Here is an 18,429-nt window from a genome sequence, read left to right on the forward strand (position 1 = left end):
TAAACATTCATAAGGTCTCAAAGGCGAGACCTTTGGCTATGCCAATGCTTGTTTGTGTTGTTATCCCACCTTGCAGGTCCAGGAGGCACGCTACATTTCACACACCAGGTTCAAACTGCCGCATCCTGAAGGTACCCAGCCCTTCGTTGTCATGAGATGTATGTAAAATAACATATTAGAAAGATGCATTGATGCTGCCTATCCTGTTAACTCCCCTTCCCCTTCTTAAAGCATTCAACACAGATTTTCACTATGAATTGTGCTCAATCTGACTTCAGAAGGGCCATGGAGCACAGGCTTCATCTCGAGTTAGAATGGGTCGTGCTGGCTTTCTCTCTACGATCTTAGTGGCGCAAGGTGTTTAGCACCCACAAGAATACCAAGGGGCACTGAGTTTGGAGCAGCGGTTACTCTGGGGTCTGTGTTGGTGTAAACACAACATACGTATATGGGAATTTGCTTCACCAAGCTTATGTGTCCTGTTCGCGGGTTTGGCCGAGCTTTGTACATTTGAGCCCTACTGAAATCCAGTTAGGAAGCAAGGTTTGACATGATGTAGTGAAGACAGCATGTGTTGATTTTACAGTTATGTCAGAGAGTAATGTCTTTTCCTGGTCGTTATTTACAATGTTAACAGATGCTTTTTATTTTGTTAGATTCGGAACAAAGAAGTCGAGAAAAGACCGGTCAATCAACTCTCATTAAAAAAAGCTTGACGAAGAAGAAAAAGACAGGCATTGACAAAACAAACAAAAAACAGATTTTACCAGTGGAGTGGTACGAATATGTGCCGGAGAGAAGACTACGGAGCCCAAAAAGTACGATGAAGAAGAGCAAAACAAGCATTGGATGGTTCGAATACATGCTGGAGAGAAGACTACAGAACCCAACAGATCAGACAGATGAGGACATGCTAGAGACAAGAATCATGCATTCAAAACATCAAACCTATGAGAATTTGTCTGAAGAAGAAGAAATTGCAAACGTCGAGAAAAACACTATTGAGATGAAGAAAAGAACTCGCAACTCTGCCATTCTTTGGAGTTCCAAACCTGTGCAACAAAACAAAATAAAGGCCATTCTTGTAACAGATCTGATGTATGAAGATGTGCCTGAAGAACAGGAAGAGGTTCCAAAAGTATGGAAAACTATTTTCACAGTGAGGAAAATAAACCCTACCTCTGACATGGTGGGATTTGAGCGTATGCAAGAAGATAAAGTAAAGACCACTGCAGTACAAGAATGGTTGTATGAGGAAACGTCAGAGGAGCAAGAATATATTCCAAAAGTAGAGAAAACTACTGCCAGGGCGAGGAAAATAACCCGCAGCTCTTCTATAGAGAATGTTTCCCAGCCCATGCGTGAAGACAAAGTAAAGACCGTTTCAGTAAAAAAACAAAAAAAGAAAGACTTTCCAAAGGAACAAGAAGAGAATCCAACAGTTGGAACACGCACCATCAAGGCAGTGCCTAGAACACAGAGCTCTGACCTGAATTCCCATCTGATGCAAGAAGAGAAACTTCTGGCAACTCTAGAAGAAGATCTAACCTACACGGATGAGCCTGAGGAAGAACCGGTTAGTAAATCACAGAAGACCAAAAGACGGCAGAAGAATAACAAGCAGGGGTCTACGGTAGGGATGGTAGAAGAGGAATATAGGACCACACCAGTGAAAAATCAGAGAGACAAGGACATGCCGAATGTACCAGCAAAGATTGCAAAGATGGGGCAGGCCACTACTAAGGGGAAGAAAGTAACCCTGCACTATAGTTTTGAAGTGAACGCCCACATCCTGGAGGAAGACGAAATGAATACCCTTCCTGTAAAAGATCAGACATATGAGGACAAACCAAGAAAACAAGAACAGACACTAGGGAAGGCAACTCACAAGATGAAGAGAAGACAACAGAGTTCTACAGTCGTGTTGGATGAATATACTGCAGGGGAATATGAGTCATGACCATTCTAGTGACAGAGACAAGGACAATGGCCCTTGGTTTGTCCGAAGCATCTCATACTGGCGATATTCAGAAAACATGGTCTAGGTCCGAAGGGCTATTAACTGAATGCGAACATCTTTGATCCTGAACACTTGAACACCAAAAACGAAGAAGGATTCCAGAAATTCACTGAATTGCCAACAATGACCATTGCATTTATTGCACTGCATGATCTGATGTCTTTCCTGGTACGTGCATCTCTCTTGAGTTTTGATAAATTACTGTGATTAGGATACATCAGTTGCACTAAATCACGGTGTTCCTGGCTCATCTGTTGATCATCTTTTTATGCTTTAAACTTTTGTGAAAACCTCTTCAATGTTATTATTACAGGGCAGGAAATAATTGATTCATATCTGTACCTGGTCCCCTAAAATAAATTCTAACTAGTCTTTGAGTTGTTTTCTTACTTATGTATGAGTAAAGCTACACATCTTTTTTTATTTTATAACCACATTTTATTGATTTTTTTATTTACCGTGACAACATGCACAGTGCTGTGACATTGCAGATACCTCAAGAGTCTACACACAGCATACTTCATTGCCTTCATCCGGCACATTTTTTCTATATTTTACGATGCTCTTAGAGGCAACCTCATGCCACACATATAGGCTTTTCCTGTTTTGTGCATCTGTCCATGGCTGACCGCCATTCTGCAGGGGAGCGGGGGGGGGCAGTGTTGAAGAGTTCCAGTATTTCACAATGCCTTTTTGGCAATTATAGTTCCAATTCCCACAGCGGTACGTTCTCCCCACCCACCTCCCCAAGTGCTCTAGGAAACGGATACCCAGCAATGCAACCCTGGGTGTGGGTTCTAGCAGCCTTTCTATTATTTCCAATATGGAAATAACGAGAACCTTCCAGTATGTTGCAGTAATAGGGCATTTCCACACCGCATGAAATAATAAACCTTCTTCAGTTGAGAATTGGAAGCATAGGGGCACGGGGAGTTTTTTACACACCACAGCCTCTGGGGTTTGTTGTGCTAGTGTGTAAATATTTAAGCTGTATGATCCGGAGTTGTGTCAAAATAGCAATCCACTGCGGTGCCATACAAGCGTCCCTCCAGTCACTATCATCTAAGGGGCCAAGCCACGCCTCCCATTTTGCTTTCTGTCCCACATAAAGGTCAGGCAAGTTGATGACCAGGTGACTTGTAAATCTGGAATTTCCCCCTTTCCCAAGAGCCTCCTAAGGATTTTTGCCTTGAATGGGCTATATTCATGCATGTTGAAGAGGGAACCCTGATGGTGCCCAAGGGCATTGCGCAACTTTAAGTACTTACTGAACTGGGATTTATGTAACTCAGATACTGCTTGGAGGTCCTGGAAGGACTTCCTATGGTTACCGTGCCAGATATACTCTACCTTTGCTAAACCAATTATGTCCCATTTATCAAAGCTCCATAGTTGTGAACGGTGCTTAAGCCATTGGCCCCACCGTAAGGGTATTTCTAACGTGATTCTTTGGTTCCATCCACTCCACCTCAGGACCAATGTCCACACCAGCAATGCTAATATGGTTGAGTTGGAGAGGGAGGGCCTGGGTGATGGGGGCTCTATATAGCATTAAAAACAGAAGGGAGAGCAAGGGATTCTGTTCACGTACGTGAACGGGGAGTACTCCTGTACCCCTGGATTTATCAATAGAAACAAAAAGAGGAGTACCACCGGCGTGGAATCAAAGATTCCTAATGGGGTGTGTGATTGTACAAAAGTGAGAAAATTCTCGTTTTGTTAAAAAACCCCTCACTCACCACCTAGTGGTGACATGCTTCATCATCGGGGTCCACCCTAATGACCTAGCGCCATCAGGGTGTGCTACAACACCTGTTTACAGTGGAGCAGGTTGTCAGTGAAGGTGCATAAACAAAAAATAGGTGTGTTAAAAATTGTCCTGGTTTAACTTGGGAGAAACAAAATTTTTATTTTCAAGCAACTGGACAATGTTAAAAACAATGGCGAGATAAAGTGAGGGTGATTATGACCCGTGTATCTCTATGTGTGTCTGGTCTACATGTTTCAACCGTAAAGGTATTGATTAACCAGGTTTTCTTCAGGACCAAAAAACCAGGGGAGTGGACGGTCTGCCTCCCCTAAAAGACGCACCCAATCCTACTCTCTGGAACCACAGAAGGGCAAAAGTGTGCCTGTGGTGTCAGCTTATACCACAGTGGGTAAGCATAAAAATGATCAAAATACTCTCAGTGGGGTATTGATAGACATCATAGGGCAGGGAAAGGTTATCCTCGGTCTAGAAACGTATTAGTTTCGATGTGAGGTTTGAAGCCGTAAACCTACTCCGCGGACCGGCTACTTTTGCCCTTCTGTGGTTCCAGAGAGTAGGATTGGGTGCGTCTTTTAGGGGACGCAGACCGTCCACTCCCCTGGTTTTTTGGTCCTGAAGAAAACCTGGTTAATCAATACCTTTACGGTTGAAACATGTAGACCAGACACACATAGAGATACACAGGTCATAATCACCCTCACTTTATCTCGCCATTGTTTTTAACATTGTCCAGTTGCTTGAAAATAAAAATGTTGTTTCTCCCAAGTTAAACCAGGACAATTTTTAACACACCTATTTTTTGTTTATGCACCTTCACTCACAACCTGCTCCACTGTAAACAGGTGTTGTAGCACACCCTGATGGCGCTAGGTCATTAGGGTGGACCCCGATGATGAAGCATGTCACCACTAGGTGGTGAGTGATGGGTTTTTTAACAAAAGGAGAATTTTCTCACTTTTGTACAATCACACACCCCATTAGGAATCTTTGATTCCACGCCGGTGGTACTCCTCTTTTTGTTTCTATAGGCTCTATATAGCATCCACAAGACATTGTCAGTTGGGAAACCTCTCAAGGCTCACCAGGACGATCAGGAGTCAGATGGGCCCCAACCTGCTTGCACCGCTTGCCTCAGTGCAGATACCAGCAGCAAAGGCAGCCGGGCCAGGCACTCAGTGGAGACTGTCACTCAGCGAGAATCTAAAGGAAGGGGTGGGCCATATGATAGCGTGGCCCACCTTCAGTTATCTGGAGGGGCTCCACGCAACAGACCCCGGCAGGGACCCCAATGGAAAGTCTCCTTCAGGGCATCGATCTCTCTAGCACCAGCGGTTTTCCCGTCCCTCAAGATTGTCTCCAGGAACCACCACAGGAATCCTAGGCCATGCGGGTGCATCATCTTTTCATCCAAGGTGTGGGGCCAGCAAATCGGCAAATGATGGTGCTCCCAGGATTAAAAGGAAAATAAAAACAGAGGGCTTGGGTGGAGGGGTGTTGTCATATCCTCCTCTTTCATGAATACCCCCCTGTGGCGTGGGCTCCGCAACACACCCACTTCTGCGGGTCCTCGATGCGGCGATCTCTCAGTTCTTCGGGGAAAAGTGCATCAACACACTTGCGGGGCTATGCCCCTATGGAGCCCTGGACAGAGTCAGGAAATCACACAGACCAAGTAGCACTGGGGGTGAGATGTTGAGTCCCCCAACATCTACACGACAGCCAACCTCTGGGGCCCGTCACCAATTGGACGGCAGTCTAAGACTACCGCCTCCAAATCCCATGACAGTGAACTCCGGGTTCGCTATGTTGGCGACCCTCTCCCCAGATTAGATTAGGGCCACAGTCTCCCGCTTAGGCATCCTCTGTGGCCCGCTCAATAGGCCAAGTCCATGGTCCTCCAGGTATACTTCTCCCGCTGTCCGCTGTACCTCTTCAATCTCAGGTCGGTCTTGGTGCCCCAATGTTGCTCTGGAGCTAGGCATGTAAACCACATCCCAGATCTCCGATATACCGAGCAGTCAGCTCAAAATAATAGTCAATTCTTGGACAGATGGTTCCCACTCAGTGAGTGGGGTCCGAGAGCTCATCAGAGTAAATGTAAATTGATACTTGTATAGCGCACTACTCACCCGCAAGGGTCTCAAGGCGCTTGTACGAATACCACTGTGGAACCCATCCTGGCTTTCCCTGTGAGGTGTCCACTCCTGGGCACCCCCAAGGTGGAGGCCAGGCATCCTTAGCGTTGTGGGGGCCGTTGTGGAGATTAAGCAAGCTATTGCCCAGAGTTGCCGAGTGGGACTCCATGATTGGAATAGGCACCGAGGGGAGAATGATCAGGTCCGTGGAATTTTGAGCCCAAGACCCGCCGAGGCGGGGAATTGAACCCTGGTCCCAGGCTAGACCTCTGCATCAGGGTCTGCCGCTCTAACCATTGAGCCACACTTGTGCCAGCAACTAGGATTAGTATTACTTCTCTCCGAGACTGGTCAGTAGATCTGCACCAGAGGTCCTCCCTCTTGGCGAGCTCAGCCACAGCTGATCGTGAAGCTTCACATTTTAAACTACAAACAGCATCACTGCCTTTCCTTTCACTGTATTTATTTATTTATTTATCTTAGAGTTTCATATAGAGCGAACAAGACCCTTTCGGGAGACAGAGCGCTTTACAGGACAAGCAAACAGACTGATCCATTATATTTAAAATAACATATATCATGGAAAACAATATTTGCATGCACAGAGGGGTAGAGGAGAGATAAGATATAGTCTAACCTAATTCCTAGTTGGGGGGGAAAGTAGTGTGAATGAAGGAATTACTTAGGAGAGAGAACAATGCAAGACTTGGGGGTGGGTGGGGCGATCAAGAAGAGAAGGGGGTAAGTCCTCAGTGCGTGGTGAAATTGATGCGTAACAGAATCTTTACTTCTTTCTTGAAGAGGGATGTGAAGGGTTGCATCGGATCACGGGAGGGAGAGCAATCCAGATTCTGGGAGCAGTTCCAGCACAGAATCAATTGTATTTTCTTGTTCTTGAATGTTTGCAGGTTGTGTACTAGGGAGCTTGTACTTGTGGAGATCTGTTTTCACCCAAGAGGGTCAGTTTCTGGGCCAGGTAGGAAGGGGTATTGTGGTGCAACACTTTGAGTCATACATGCAATTTCGAATTGGATCCTATCCCCATAGGGGAGGCAATTCAGAGACTGAAAGTCCGGGATGATGTAATCTCTTTTTTTTTTATCCTATGATGAGCCTAGCTGCTGGATTCAGTGTGTACACGTGATGTTTTCGGCAGGCGCTCAAGGATAGATTTACTGTAGTCTAGTTTCAGTAGTACAAGAGCTAGGTATTGATGTCTTTGGGAGAATTAATTTTCATTTAGGGTTGCGTATCGTCTGCGTACATATGGTAGGAAATGTGGGCAAGATTATGGATTTCCATTAGGGGTTCCCTGTATGGGTTAAACAGTGTCTGGGAGAGAGTAGAGCCTTGGGGGTACGCCCAGCGTCACTGGCGACTGGTCGGAGAGCACGTGGTTGAGTGGGAGGCACTGATATCTATGTATGTAGGAAAGAGGAGAACCAGTTAAGAACAGTGCCGGAGAAACCATCCTGTGTTCTAGAAGGTTTTAGAGGGAATCATGATTGATAGTGTCAAACACCGCTGACAGGTCAAGTAGAATTATGAGGCACAATTTATTCTGGTCAAGTGAACGTAGGGCATCGTCGACAATGTGTATCATGGTGGTTTTGATGCTATGGCCTGGTTGAAAACCTGATTGGCATTGGTCAAGGAGTTGGAATTGCATGATGTGATTCCAAAGCTGTAAGTGTACAAGTTTTTCTAAGAGTTTGGTCAAAGTTGGAATGTTGATAATAGGGTGGTTATCATTGGTATTAGACTGGTCTGAGTTGTTTTTTTTTGGGATAGGTATGTCTCCAAGTTCTTTCTGAGAGTCTGAAGTGTCGATGTTCTTCACTAAAGTTACAATTGAACCAGGCATTGGATCTTTTTGACTGGATTCTCCTAAGTTGTTATGGGGCAAGGGTGTCCATGATATTAGACATGGAATTAATGTAATGATCAGTGAGGTCCTGATCATCTTGCCTGCAGAGGGACGGGAGCAGGATGTTGTTACTAAGAGCTGACAAGGACAGTGAATTGGATGTTACAGGTGTCACTGCCCAGTGTTTGGCTTTCACAGGTTGGTCATTAGATATATTTGTTTGTTCTGAGAGATGGAAGGTGAAGAGATAATGTACAGTCCAGTCACAGGGAACAATGGATTTGATTTGGACTTTATTCTCTTTGGCAGTGACAAAGTCTAGAGTGGCCCCCTTTGTTGTGGGTCGGGCAGCTGCATGCTTGGATAAGGTTGAGGTCTTGGAGGAAAGATTTAAAACTGTTCATGATAGGATCGTTAGGATTTTCCCAGTTGATGTTGATTTCGCCAAGAAACATCTGGTTTTTAATGACTTCATTGTTGGAAGAGATAACCTCCATGATTTGTTCAATGAATATGTGGTTACCTCCGAGCGGATGGTAGAACGTGTGAAGGGAGCAACTTGAATTATCATTGGTGGTGATATTGCCCCTGAGGTATTCGCAGAAGGGGAGTGACAGAGTGTGTGATTGTTTTATCAAGAGTGAGGACCTGTGAATCCAGGCTAGGCCGCCTCCAGAACGGGGTCAAGTCTGATGATGTTGTGACTGGGGGAACTAATAAGCCATGGGTGGGAGCTGAATAATCATCCAGGTTTCTGTGAGAATGAGGATGTTCAGGTCGTGGTTAAGTATAAGAGCGGATATGTCAGCCGTATGTTTAACAGTTGAGTAGCAGTTACATAAAGTGCATTTCAGGGACATTATGTAGGGGATCGAAAGTGTATGTGAGACAGAAACTTGCTTGAGGTTCATTTTATTAATATGCCTAGTGCTAAGAAGCGAATTCCTGAAAGGGTGATTAATGAGAGACTTGATTTTTTTAGCTGGTGTGGCATGATTGGCGGGGGCATGATTATAGGTGTCAAGGAGTGAAAGTATATTGTTATTCGATAATCTGGCTAACCTGTTAGGTCGGGAGAAGTGGTTATGGTTAGGTGTGGCTCGCCAACTAGCATATGTGGACCATGTGTAGGCAGGGCTAGAGAGAGATGGTGATAAGAAAATTGGTATCTACTAATATCTGGGGTCGATACAAATGTGAGGACCATTTGTGTTTGAGGCTGGAGGTGAGATGAACTAGTTTGAGGATGTCTGCCCCAATCAGTTGCTATTCAGATTTTATACTTTCAAACGTTGAGTTATTGAAGGAAATCCTAGGAGGATCCAGGTTAGGGAGAGCACTGCGGTGTAGGGAACTGGCTGAGAGAGGGTAAATGGGGATGCCCGTGGGGTTCATAAACTGAGCCTTTGTAGTGACTGATTGAGAGAAGGCAGGAACAACTCTGACAAAATGATTTATCACTTGTCCATGAATTGTTGCATTTGTATCCATATGGTGCTTGGGATGGAAATAAAATTCACATATACACCGACAGGCTGCTGCATAGCACATCAATCACTCAATGAATGATGTTAGGTGCAACTTGCTTCTTCTCCTTTTTCTGACAGTTTTTTGAGAATCATCTTGGCGAGCCCATGTCAGCCACCTACCTCTGGTACCTATCCACCTATCTCTGCAGAGAGCACCCCTCACATGTAGCAGCTCCTAGCTACTCTTGATTCTGCACAGTCGTGAAAAATGTGCGTGCAAACATACTGTTGCCACATATGTAGAAACATAATAAGAGGGAACATTAAGTGGCACTGTTCCTCCATCTTTCCAGGTTGCTTATAAAGAGGTAGCCGATAAGGTAGGCTTTACTACTTGGGATGAATTTTACAGCATCATGTCATAGTTTCAATATGTCTGTAGGAAAAGAAGCGTGAGTACATTTTAAGATCTAATCTTACAGCACAGCTGTGGTAGTTTAGGTCATAGGAGAAATCCAGGTCTAATAATGAAGCGAGTCCATCTTCACTAAACTACTGCTGGGACATCAAAGCCACCAGATTAGCCTCTGCTCAGCAGGTCTAAAGTATCACTTTGGTTGAAGCGGGGGAGGGGCGGGGATCCTTAAGAATGAATAGACAGGGTCATACTTCATTATATAAAAGGTCCAGGAGCTGAAATATTTGGAGATCTGAAAACCTCAGGCTGCTTCCCAAGTGGAGAGGCATATTGTCACAGAAACGGCAGTATATTCAGCCTAAGATCTAAGGGGATGCGAGGAGATAGGTGCCAGCACCCAGTGAGTCGTGATCAAGGAGAAACACCAGTGGGGTATACTGTACCTTAGTGAGGGCCTCGGGGAGGATTTTGCAGTGCGGACGGCCTGGCCTCCATCTTGAGGTGTGCAGCTTAACATAGGTTTGGGTCGGCAGTCGCTCAGCCCCTCAGCCCTGGGTGGTGAGAGCAGAGTGGTAGTTGAAATCTCCTAAGGTGGCAGCTCTTTCCCTGGAGGAAATGCGGCTGCTCGCGGCGCACGCAGTGGGCCCTGTAAGAGGTCGGTCTCCCAAGTGTCGCATTAGGCACCTCCCTGCACCCTGCCGCAGGGACCCCATCCTCGGGGAATCCCTCTTACATACGGCGCCTCTGCTGCATCATTTCCTGTGCGCCATGGGCTGGGGACAGGTACTTATACCTGCCCCCACCCACTGGCCACCCTCTTTGTTCCCCGCTGGACACGCTGTCCTTTGGGCGGTTGTAATCCAGAGCAACCGGGGGCTTGCCTGGATACACTCCTCCCCTAAAAAGGCGTGAGTAAAAGTGATGAGCTAGGGGTCCATGGTATGTAAGAGGGAGAACCCCCACATAAATGGTAACACCGATTGGGTTGGCCACGGTGCAGTTTGGCTTATCAGGCGGCAGGGCAGCTTACGTTAGTCACTGCTGCCTGCCCTTGGATCGCCCATAAGTTAACCCACCAAGTTGGCATTCTCCTTGTATGTAATAAACCTGCAGCAAACTGTTTTACCAACAAACCTTGTGTGGACTGTTTATTTTGTGCAGCGCTGCCAATTTTTGCAAAGCAGCAGGTTGCCGATATCGGCACTATGCAGATCGCTGCAGCACCCTCTGCTGAATCAGTCCTGGATCAGTGGGGGTGAGAGGGCCAGACCCAGGAGCTTGGCGGGGTATCTAGTCGTGTTCGGTCAAAGTCACGCGGTCTCACTCCACCTCAGCGAAAGCCCCAGAGAAGCTTTTGATACTTTTGCAACATGGAGGACCCGGCCGCCATCTTGGCTGTGCGGTTCAGTATAGGATTGTGGAGAGATTGGCGTGCACTAGCCGCGGCTGGTGCATTGGAGCGGAATTGCTCCACCTTACTGAAACACCAGAGAAGCTTTTTCCATACGGCGGACACGGCCGCCAACTTAGGAGTGTAGTTCAACGAGGGATGGAGCAATTTATATCTGCTGAAAGTTCTGTGTTAGCAACTGGTTGGTATGTGAGCCATCTAGTAGGATTACCAGGTTACAACCTTTCTATTGAGCTTGGAACCCATGACTGGACTGCTTACCATCCCATGTTGAAGATTGCTTTAAAAAATGTATAGTGACCCATCATCCGGGTCAAAAGCTATTTACTATCACGTAATTGAGGACAAAGTAATTGTAACCTTGCATGTTCTGCCCCTATGTGTGTTTTGAAATGAAACCACATGATGGGTTTAAGGCCAGAAATTAAGCAAAAGTATTGATGAGCAGCTTTTGTAGTTGTGCAAAGCAACAAAATGAATTCTGGGATGTTCTCAAACGAGGCAGAGACAGCACACCATAAAATACATCAGCAATTGACTACCAACCCTCTAAATTTCCTGCTCATATGTCGCTTGCCTTGATGAGCTATAGGCACACAGATTATTATGCTACTATTCACGCCAAGCCAGAAAACAGGAAAATATCATAGGTGGTGTTAGGGGGCTCATGAATCTCCTGTAACACAATTCATGGTGGAGTGTAAACTACTTCATGTCTAGAAAGCTTTGGTGTGGAGCTCCACGTAACAGACAGTGGGTTTCAGTTTTACCCAGCTTCTATGTTACTTAACAACTAAGGGCCCGATTTAGAGTTTGGCGAAGAGGACACTGTCTCAAAGGCAAAAGCCACTGGTATGGTGCTTCCTGCAAATGCAACACATGCCCACTGGGCCAGCACCATTTCTAAATTCACACAGGGTGAATGAGTAGATTACTCAGTTGCCCTGATACAGAAAATCCTTTCCTCCGAACTCCAACACAGGCCCTAAGTATGACACATCACAGAAATGATCAAGTACCAACCAGTCTATGGCTAATCTTTCTCTGACTTCGCCCAGCCATTCTTGCTTCCCTTGGCCCTGGGAGGTCAGACCCAGGATGGAAGAAGTGAGTGCTTCTGACTGAAGCTTGCAGTGCACAATCACACCGGTAGCACATTACAAGTCACCTTCATCAGGCAGCCACTCTAGTTTCAAATAGAAGTTCTGCACACCTGAGTTATGCTTCCATCCCTGAGGAGTCTTCAGAAAGGGCTATTCCCTCAAAGTATGAATGGACACGAACAACAGCCTGTGTGGTATGTCTTATTCTTCAGGGGTAATTTGACGAATGTTGACAATTGTTTATGTATAATGCTGCCACAGCCCTGTAATTACATGCCACAACAAACAGGTGTTAGTTTTACCCCAGAGCTCCCCAGTTCAGGGTATTTTCCTGGGATTGACAGAGTTTCTTGGTTTCTGAAGTAGGTGGTACAGGTTGGTTCATTGATCTATGGAACAGGCGGCACTCTTCCCAGTATTTGAGGTTTGTCTAAGATGTTTATACAGTAATCTGTGGACTTGAAATGTGAAATGAATTACTTTTATCGATCAGCCGTAAGAATCTATGTAGCGGTACTCAGACCAGTATAAAATAACCCCACAAATCCAAGTTCACGTGGTACAATATCGTACTCAATGCAAGAAATCACTTCTGATCTGATCTACACTCTTGAAAGTGGACAGTGGTTTTAAATAAAAGATGCCTTTTTTGTTGTGGTTTACAATGCATTTATGGCCTTTCGGCATTTGAGAGTTGTGGAATTGCAGTCTACCAACATCGGTATTATTACTGGCATAGATGTAGTAAAGGTTGGCGAGCCACTTAAAGCTCGAGCCAGAGGCCTGGCTCTGGCTCAGTCAGAGGTCCACTTGTACCCTTAAGCCTAAAACTAGCAGAGCCTTCATGTGGCTTCTGCCTGCCACTCATGCTCTACCGACATGCACCAACAATTAAAAACAAAGCATAAACCTTCGGTGAATTGCATAATGTGAAACCACAAAGTCAGGGACCAAGCCTGGCTTCCCTATGAATAAAGTGTAAGATATTAGGTGTGAGTATTTGTGGTGTATTATATTGTGTGGCTGTGCCACCTCACCATGGAATACACTCTCGAAACCAACTTGGGTCCAGTCAGACTGGTTTACAACAACTTGGCTCAAACCTGGGTTGCTGTGACTTCAACTGCCCCACTTAGGTTATGTCCAAAGAAAGGTATGCAGTTCCTAGCAGAGGAGAGAAGGAATGAGTCAGAAGCTACCTTTTGAGGCAGATCAGGGGATTTGCTCCCTCAGGAGCAAGGGCCCTCACACACCCTAAGTGGTGTCATGCCTCATCATCGGGCAGCTCCTCGTTGGCCCGGGCCTGCAATGCCCAACGGGCCCCGCAGGAAGGCTCTTTGCCAGAGTTCTTTTTTTTTTTTTTTTTGCCGATGTGAAGAGTGAGGTGTGGTGTAGGTGTGATAGTGTGAATAGACTGGTCTAGAAGTGAGGTAAAAAATAACTAGGCAAACCCAAGGCACTATTTAATAACTGGGTTCCCTTGTTATGGTTAAAAACATAAGCTAGCTGGAAATGCATACAATGGTCCCATCAAGCACAATGTGATGTTCAAAAGAAGGTCAACAGGTTTCTTGCTTTATTACTGTCAAAACGATCATGGCAATTCATCAGGACCAATGTGCTAATTTAGTCCTGTGGGGATCAGTGATAAGTATCTGTGAGTTATGCCATACCTTTCAATTATCATATTAATATGCAGTTTGCCTTCAGGTTAAAAACGACCAGTTGTGGGGACAACTGCATCCCAACCATGAATGTCAGCGCTGAACACTCTTTGTGTGCCAGGTACAGAAAGATGCGAGCTTAGTTAGTGGTTGAGCCACTCCTCGTTCTGCCACATTGGGAGTGAGGAAACTACTCCAGCTCCATTACTGACATACACCTCCAACAGCCTAACAGGGTATGGGCTGAAGCAGAGCCACATATAACATAATCTGACCAATATAGAGTGTACGTAATATAGGGTTCTATTGCTGTCATCCTTCAAACGTTCACAACATTGACAGAAACCGCTGTGACGGTGGTAACTGCCAATGTTTAGAGTTGTCTGCAGAGTTAGCGGACAACTCTTAATTAGGCCGGCAGAGAACCCTCAGTGTGACAGGAGGAAAGTTCTTCCATACCGATGGAACTACCTCCGCCCGCCAAACTCTAAAGCAGCCCTATGTCATGTGTTTATATGGATTCCGTCATAGAGACTTTCAGAGACAATTGCAGTATTTGAAGTGCATTTGCTGTTACAGTGAGACATACACATTCACTTTGTCCTCAAAATTGAGCCCTAAATTATGCATGTGGTATATTGTAGCAGTTGCTATATTTGGGAAACAGAGCCAACTTTGTTATGCTGTCGGAGCTGTTTTATTTTATTTATTTATTTATTTAAAGAGTTTTATATAGCGCTGGCTAGACCCGGAGGTATCAGAGCGCTTTACATGAGAATCAACAATGTAACAGAAAAAGTTCCACAATTACACAATAAATCCCAAAAAAATAGGCAATACAATTAGGAGAGGAGAGAAAGGAGAGAGAAAAGTAGTGTAAGGGGCAGGGGAGGTGAGAAAGGGAGGATAAGGGAAGAGACAATACGGAGAGACGAAAAGAAGTCTGTGTAAAGACCGACTGGGTAGGTGATGACCAAGGAGGGAATCCACGGTCCATCTCCCCTATAGCTAAACCAGGTAGCTCCATCGGGCATCATACAAAAAAGTTCAGTCTCAATATATTGAGAGAGAGGGGAGAAGGAGAGACATAAATAGAGGGAGGATGCGGGAGGAGACGACAGGAGGGACGAAAGGAAGTGCAACAATGTGGTTTAACAGTATAACAGAAAAAGATCAAACAATTACACATCACATCAAACAATCAGCAATACATTAGGAGAGGAGAGAAAGGAGAGAGAAAAGAAGTGGGGGGTAGGGGAGGTGAGAAAGTGAGGATAAGGGAAGAGACAACCGTAGAGACGAGAGGAAGTCTGTCTAAAGACCGACTGGGTAGGTGACGACCAAGGAGGGAATCCACGGTCCATATCCCCTATAGCTAAACCAGGTAGCTCCATCGGGCATCAGACAAAGTAGTTCGGTCTCAAGTGTCAAGGGAAGAGGTTTGCAGAAAAACAGGATGGGAGGGAGATACAGCAGAAAGACGAAGGAAAGTCTGCCCAAAGACCGGCTGGGTAGGTGAAGGTCGAGGGGGAAGTCCCAAAACCCATCTCCTCTATAGCTATCAGGTAACTCCACGGGCTTTGGCCAAATAGCTAGGTCTCAATGGGAAACATTTAAATAACATGGAGGGCAAAATGAATGGAGCGTAGAGGGGAGAGAACAGGGAAGGTGAGAAAGGGAGGATAGGGGAAAAGACAACAAGGAGAGACGAAATGAAATCTGTCTAAAGTCCGACTAGGTAGGTGACGACCAAGGAGGGAATCCACGGCCCATCTCCCCTATAACTAAACCAGGTAGCTCCATCGGGCATCAGACAAAATAGTTCAGTCTCAATACATTGAGAGAGGAGAGACGGAGAGATATAAATAGAGGGAGGAAGCGGGAAGAGACGACAGGAGAGACGAAAGGAAGTCTGGCTAAAGACCGACTGGGTGGGTGACGTCCAAGGAGGGAATCCCAGACCTGTCTCCCCTATAGCTAAACCAGGTAGCTCCATCGGGCATCAGACAAAATAGCTAGCTCTCAAATGACGCGGAAAATTCTCAGGTAAACAGGGTGGGGACTAGGGCAAGGACAGGTGAGGGGAAAGGTTAGTAGCAGGAAAGAGGAGAGGAGTAGAGCGGGGAGGGATAGGGGGTAGGTAGTTCGGTAAAAGTTCCTGAGGATCTGCTGTGAGGCATTCAAAAAGCAGGTACGTTTCTTCGCAGGCGCCATCTTGAGGTTAAAACGCCGGGTGAGAATTACGCCAGAAGTCTTGTGTTGCTATGACCTGTAGGAATGGCGGCCACAGCGTCAGACGCTCCCAACCATTCGATGTCTGGGGTCAAGAAAAATCCAAATAATGTCCGGGGACAAGTACAATTTTTGCTAATAATAGTGATTAGTGCTAATTTAGAGTTGAGGGGAATATGGAGTTTTTCTTTTTAACAAGCTTGATCTTTCCATTCTTCTGGGCTATTGATCAGGGCTTGTGTGTATGGGCGCTCCTTATTATTTTTCCCCCTGCGTTGTCGCTACCATCAGTGCGTCAGTGACTGGACCCGCTTTCCTTTTTAGCCCACCTGAGAGACTGCGGTGGTGTATGGGGCATCTGGCGGGATTAGCGCCACGTTTTGTGCTTGGTGACACTCCCACTTCGACCTGTACTGTTGCGGACCGCTTCTCGTGCTACAGGCTAGAAGTGAGATTATTGCGGTCGTTCTCCTGGTCCAGCGCACAAGAAACTGCAATCGTTGGTCTTTTTTATTTTTTCTCTCCCAAATCTGGGGCGGGGTGGTTCTGTTCGACCGCCTGTGTGTTGTGTTATGGTACAGCTAGTCCTCACTCCTCTCTTTTGTTGTTCCCGGACGCTTGTGGGGCAGATGATTAGTCCTTTGTCTGTTTTCGTGTTTCTTCCTCCATCTTATCTCTTTGTTGGGTTCGCTTTCGTTTGCTCCATCTTAGAGCGCCCTAGTACTGCTTGCAGGTATTGAGCCCAGTTTGTGGTCTCGCCTCACTAATTGCGCGCTATGCTATGCATTAGATATCCCCGCTCTCGTCCTCCCCGGTTGGTCGCGCTTACTCAGCGCGAGCTGCTGCATTTGGGGTTACGATCGTCTTAGTGCAGCATTGTGACCGCCATCTTGGTAAAGGTCTGCTACCGGCAGGATCGCTCTTGGGATGCGACGTACTTTAAGGTCCTTTTTTTTCCCCCTTTTCTGAGCGCGTTTATTAGCTATGCATCGGCAGCATCGCAGGGGGCTGGTGTTCCGAAATCCGGCAGTTTTACCGGACTGGACAGGGCGCGCACCGTGTTGCGGTTCTTTCTGCAGGGTCGCTGGCTCGCGCTCACTTCCTGAGGTATCAGTTTCATTTTCCTTCCGTTTGGCGAGGCAGCTCGCGGTGGGGCTTCTTTTTACTCCTGGGGCCTCTTTTGAATTTGGGCTAATTAATCGGGAGTTCGCTCTCTCCCTGCAACCGACGGCCGTTTTTAGGGTTAGGCACGTGCTGTGTTGCGGTTCATAGGGTCACTGGCTCGCGCTCACCTGCATCGTTTTCAGTTCTCCCCTCCTCCTGACCTAGCGCCGGGTGCGGTAGGGCTTGTGCGTTTCTGTCGTTTGTGTGCGGAGCTCGTTTCCATCCAGCTCGATTTTCTTGTTCGGTTCTTCTGAGGCAGCTTGTCTCTCAGTGCTACGCCTAATGTAGGGTGGCCCTGGTGGCAGAGAGGCTTGTATGAACCTGCCTCACTTCATCCTCAGGACTGTTTATGTGGCACCAGGCCTTGGCCGGCTGGTGGGGCTGAAGTTGCCCCACCACATAAGGACGCTTGCCCATCAATTGTGTCAACCTGGGCAGGGCTGAGAGGATTCTCAGATCTAACCATTGGTGCTGGAGAATGCTCTTCAGTGCTGTACTGAATCTAATTGGTTGACCTAAATCACCTCTGCCTAGAGGGTCACTCATTGAGTGGATCACAATTCTCCCTGAGTTCCAAGCTGCAAGAAGTGACCGAGCATGGCAATCAGAAGGGATGGTCCCCCGTTCATAGGTAACGATGCGATACTTGGTCTGACAAGGAAGGAATACAATGCAGCACTCAGTTTGTCGTTCCATCGAGGCCCCTAATCCATGGCAGTGAAGAAGCACATGCTATGTGATATTTATTGATGGAGCTTTGGCCTGAACTGAGGACCTTGAAACCAAAATGTAAAGTTTGCTCTTCCCACTTCTCATCCTATTCTAATTGTATGTGATTTAAATCTTTGGGAAGAAATATCCCTGGCCTCTTAAAGAACTCCCCTTTTGTCTGTAAGCTTTCCTTTATATGTAATTATTCTCAGCAGCAGTCTTATTATAAGTCTCAATATGTTCCGGATGTTATATTAAGAGTTTGTTGGTCAGATATGTTTTCTCTTTCTTAACGAGTTTACACCAGCCTACCTTTAAGGACTAGAATGAGATGTAAAATAAATGAGTCCAATTTGGTACTGCTATACTTACTGTAATACACCTGTTAATACCATCCAGCAGTTTCTATCCCCTATAAATAAGAATCGGGAATAAAATTTTAGGACAGGTTGCAACTAATTTGG

The 18,429-nt window shown here is 46.1% G+C and overlaps 1 protein-coding gene across 3 annotated transcripts in view; it reads left to right on the top strand.

The window, feature by feature from the left end:
- The window catches only part of LOC144792778 (uncharacterized), a 408,979-nt gene extending 406,587 nt beyond the window's left edge, over window positions 1-2,392 (top strand). For all 3 annotated transcript variants that reach the window (XM_078667974.1, XM_078667973.1, XM_078667975.1), the window contains exon 3: window positions 657-2,392. In XM_078667974.1, coding sequence (XP_078524100.1) covers window positions 657-1,960 — 1,304 coding nt within the window. In that variant the 3' untranslated portion in view covers window positions 1,961-2,392. The remainder of the gene's footprint in view (window positions 1-656) is intronic.
- Window positions 2,393-18,429: the final 16,037 nt, after the last annotated feature.

This window comes from Lissotriton helveticus, chromosome 11 (genome assembly GCF_964261635.1).
Source record: "Lissotriton helveticus chromosome 11, aLisHel1.1, whole genome shotgun sequence".
Classification (NCBI taxonomy): domain Eukaryota; kingdom Metazoa; phylum Chordata; class Amphibia; order Caudata; family Salamandridae; genus Lissotriton; species Lissotriton helveticus.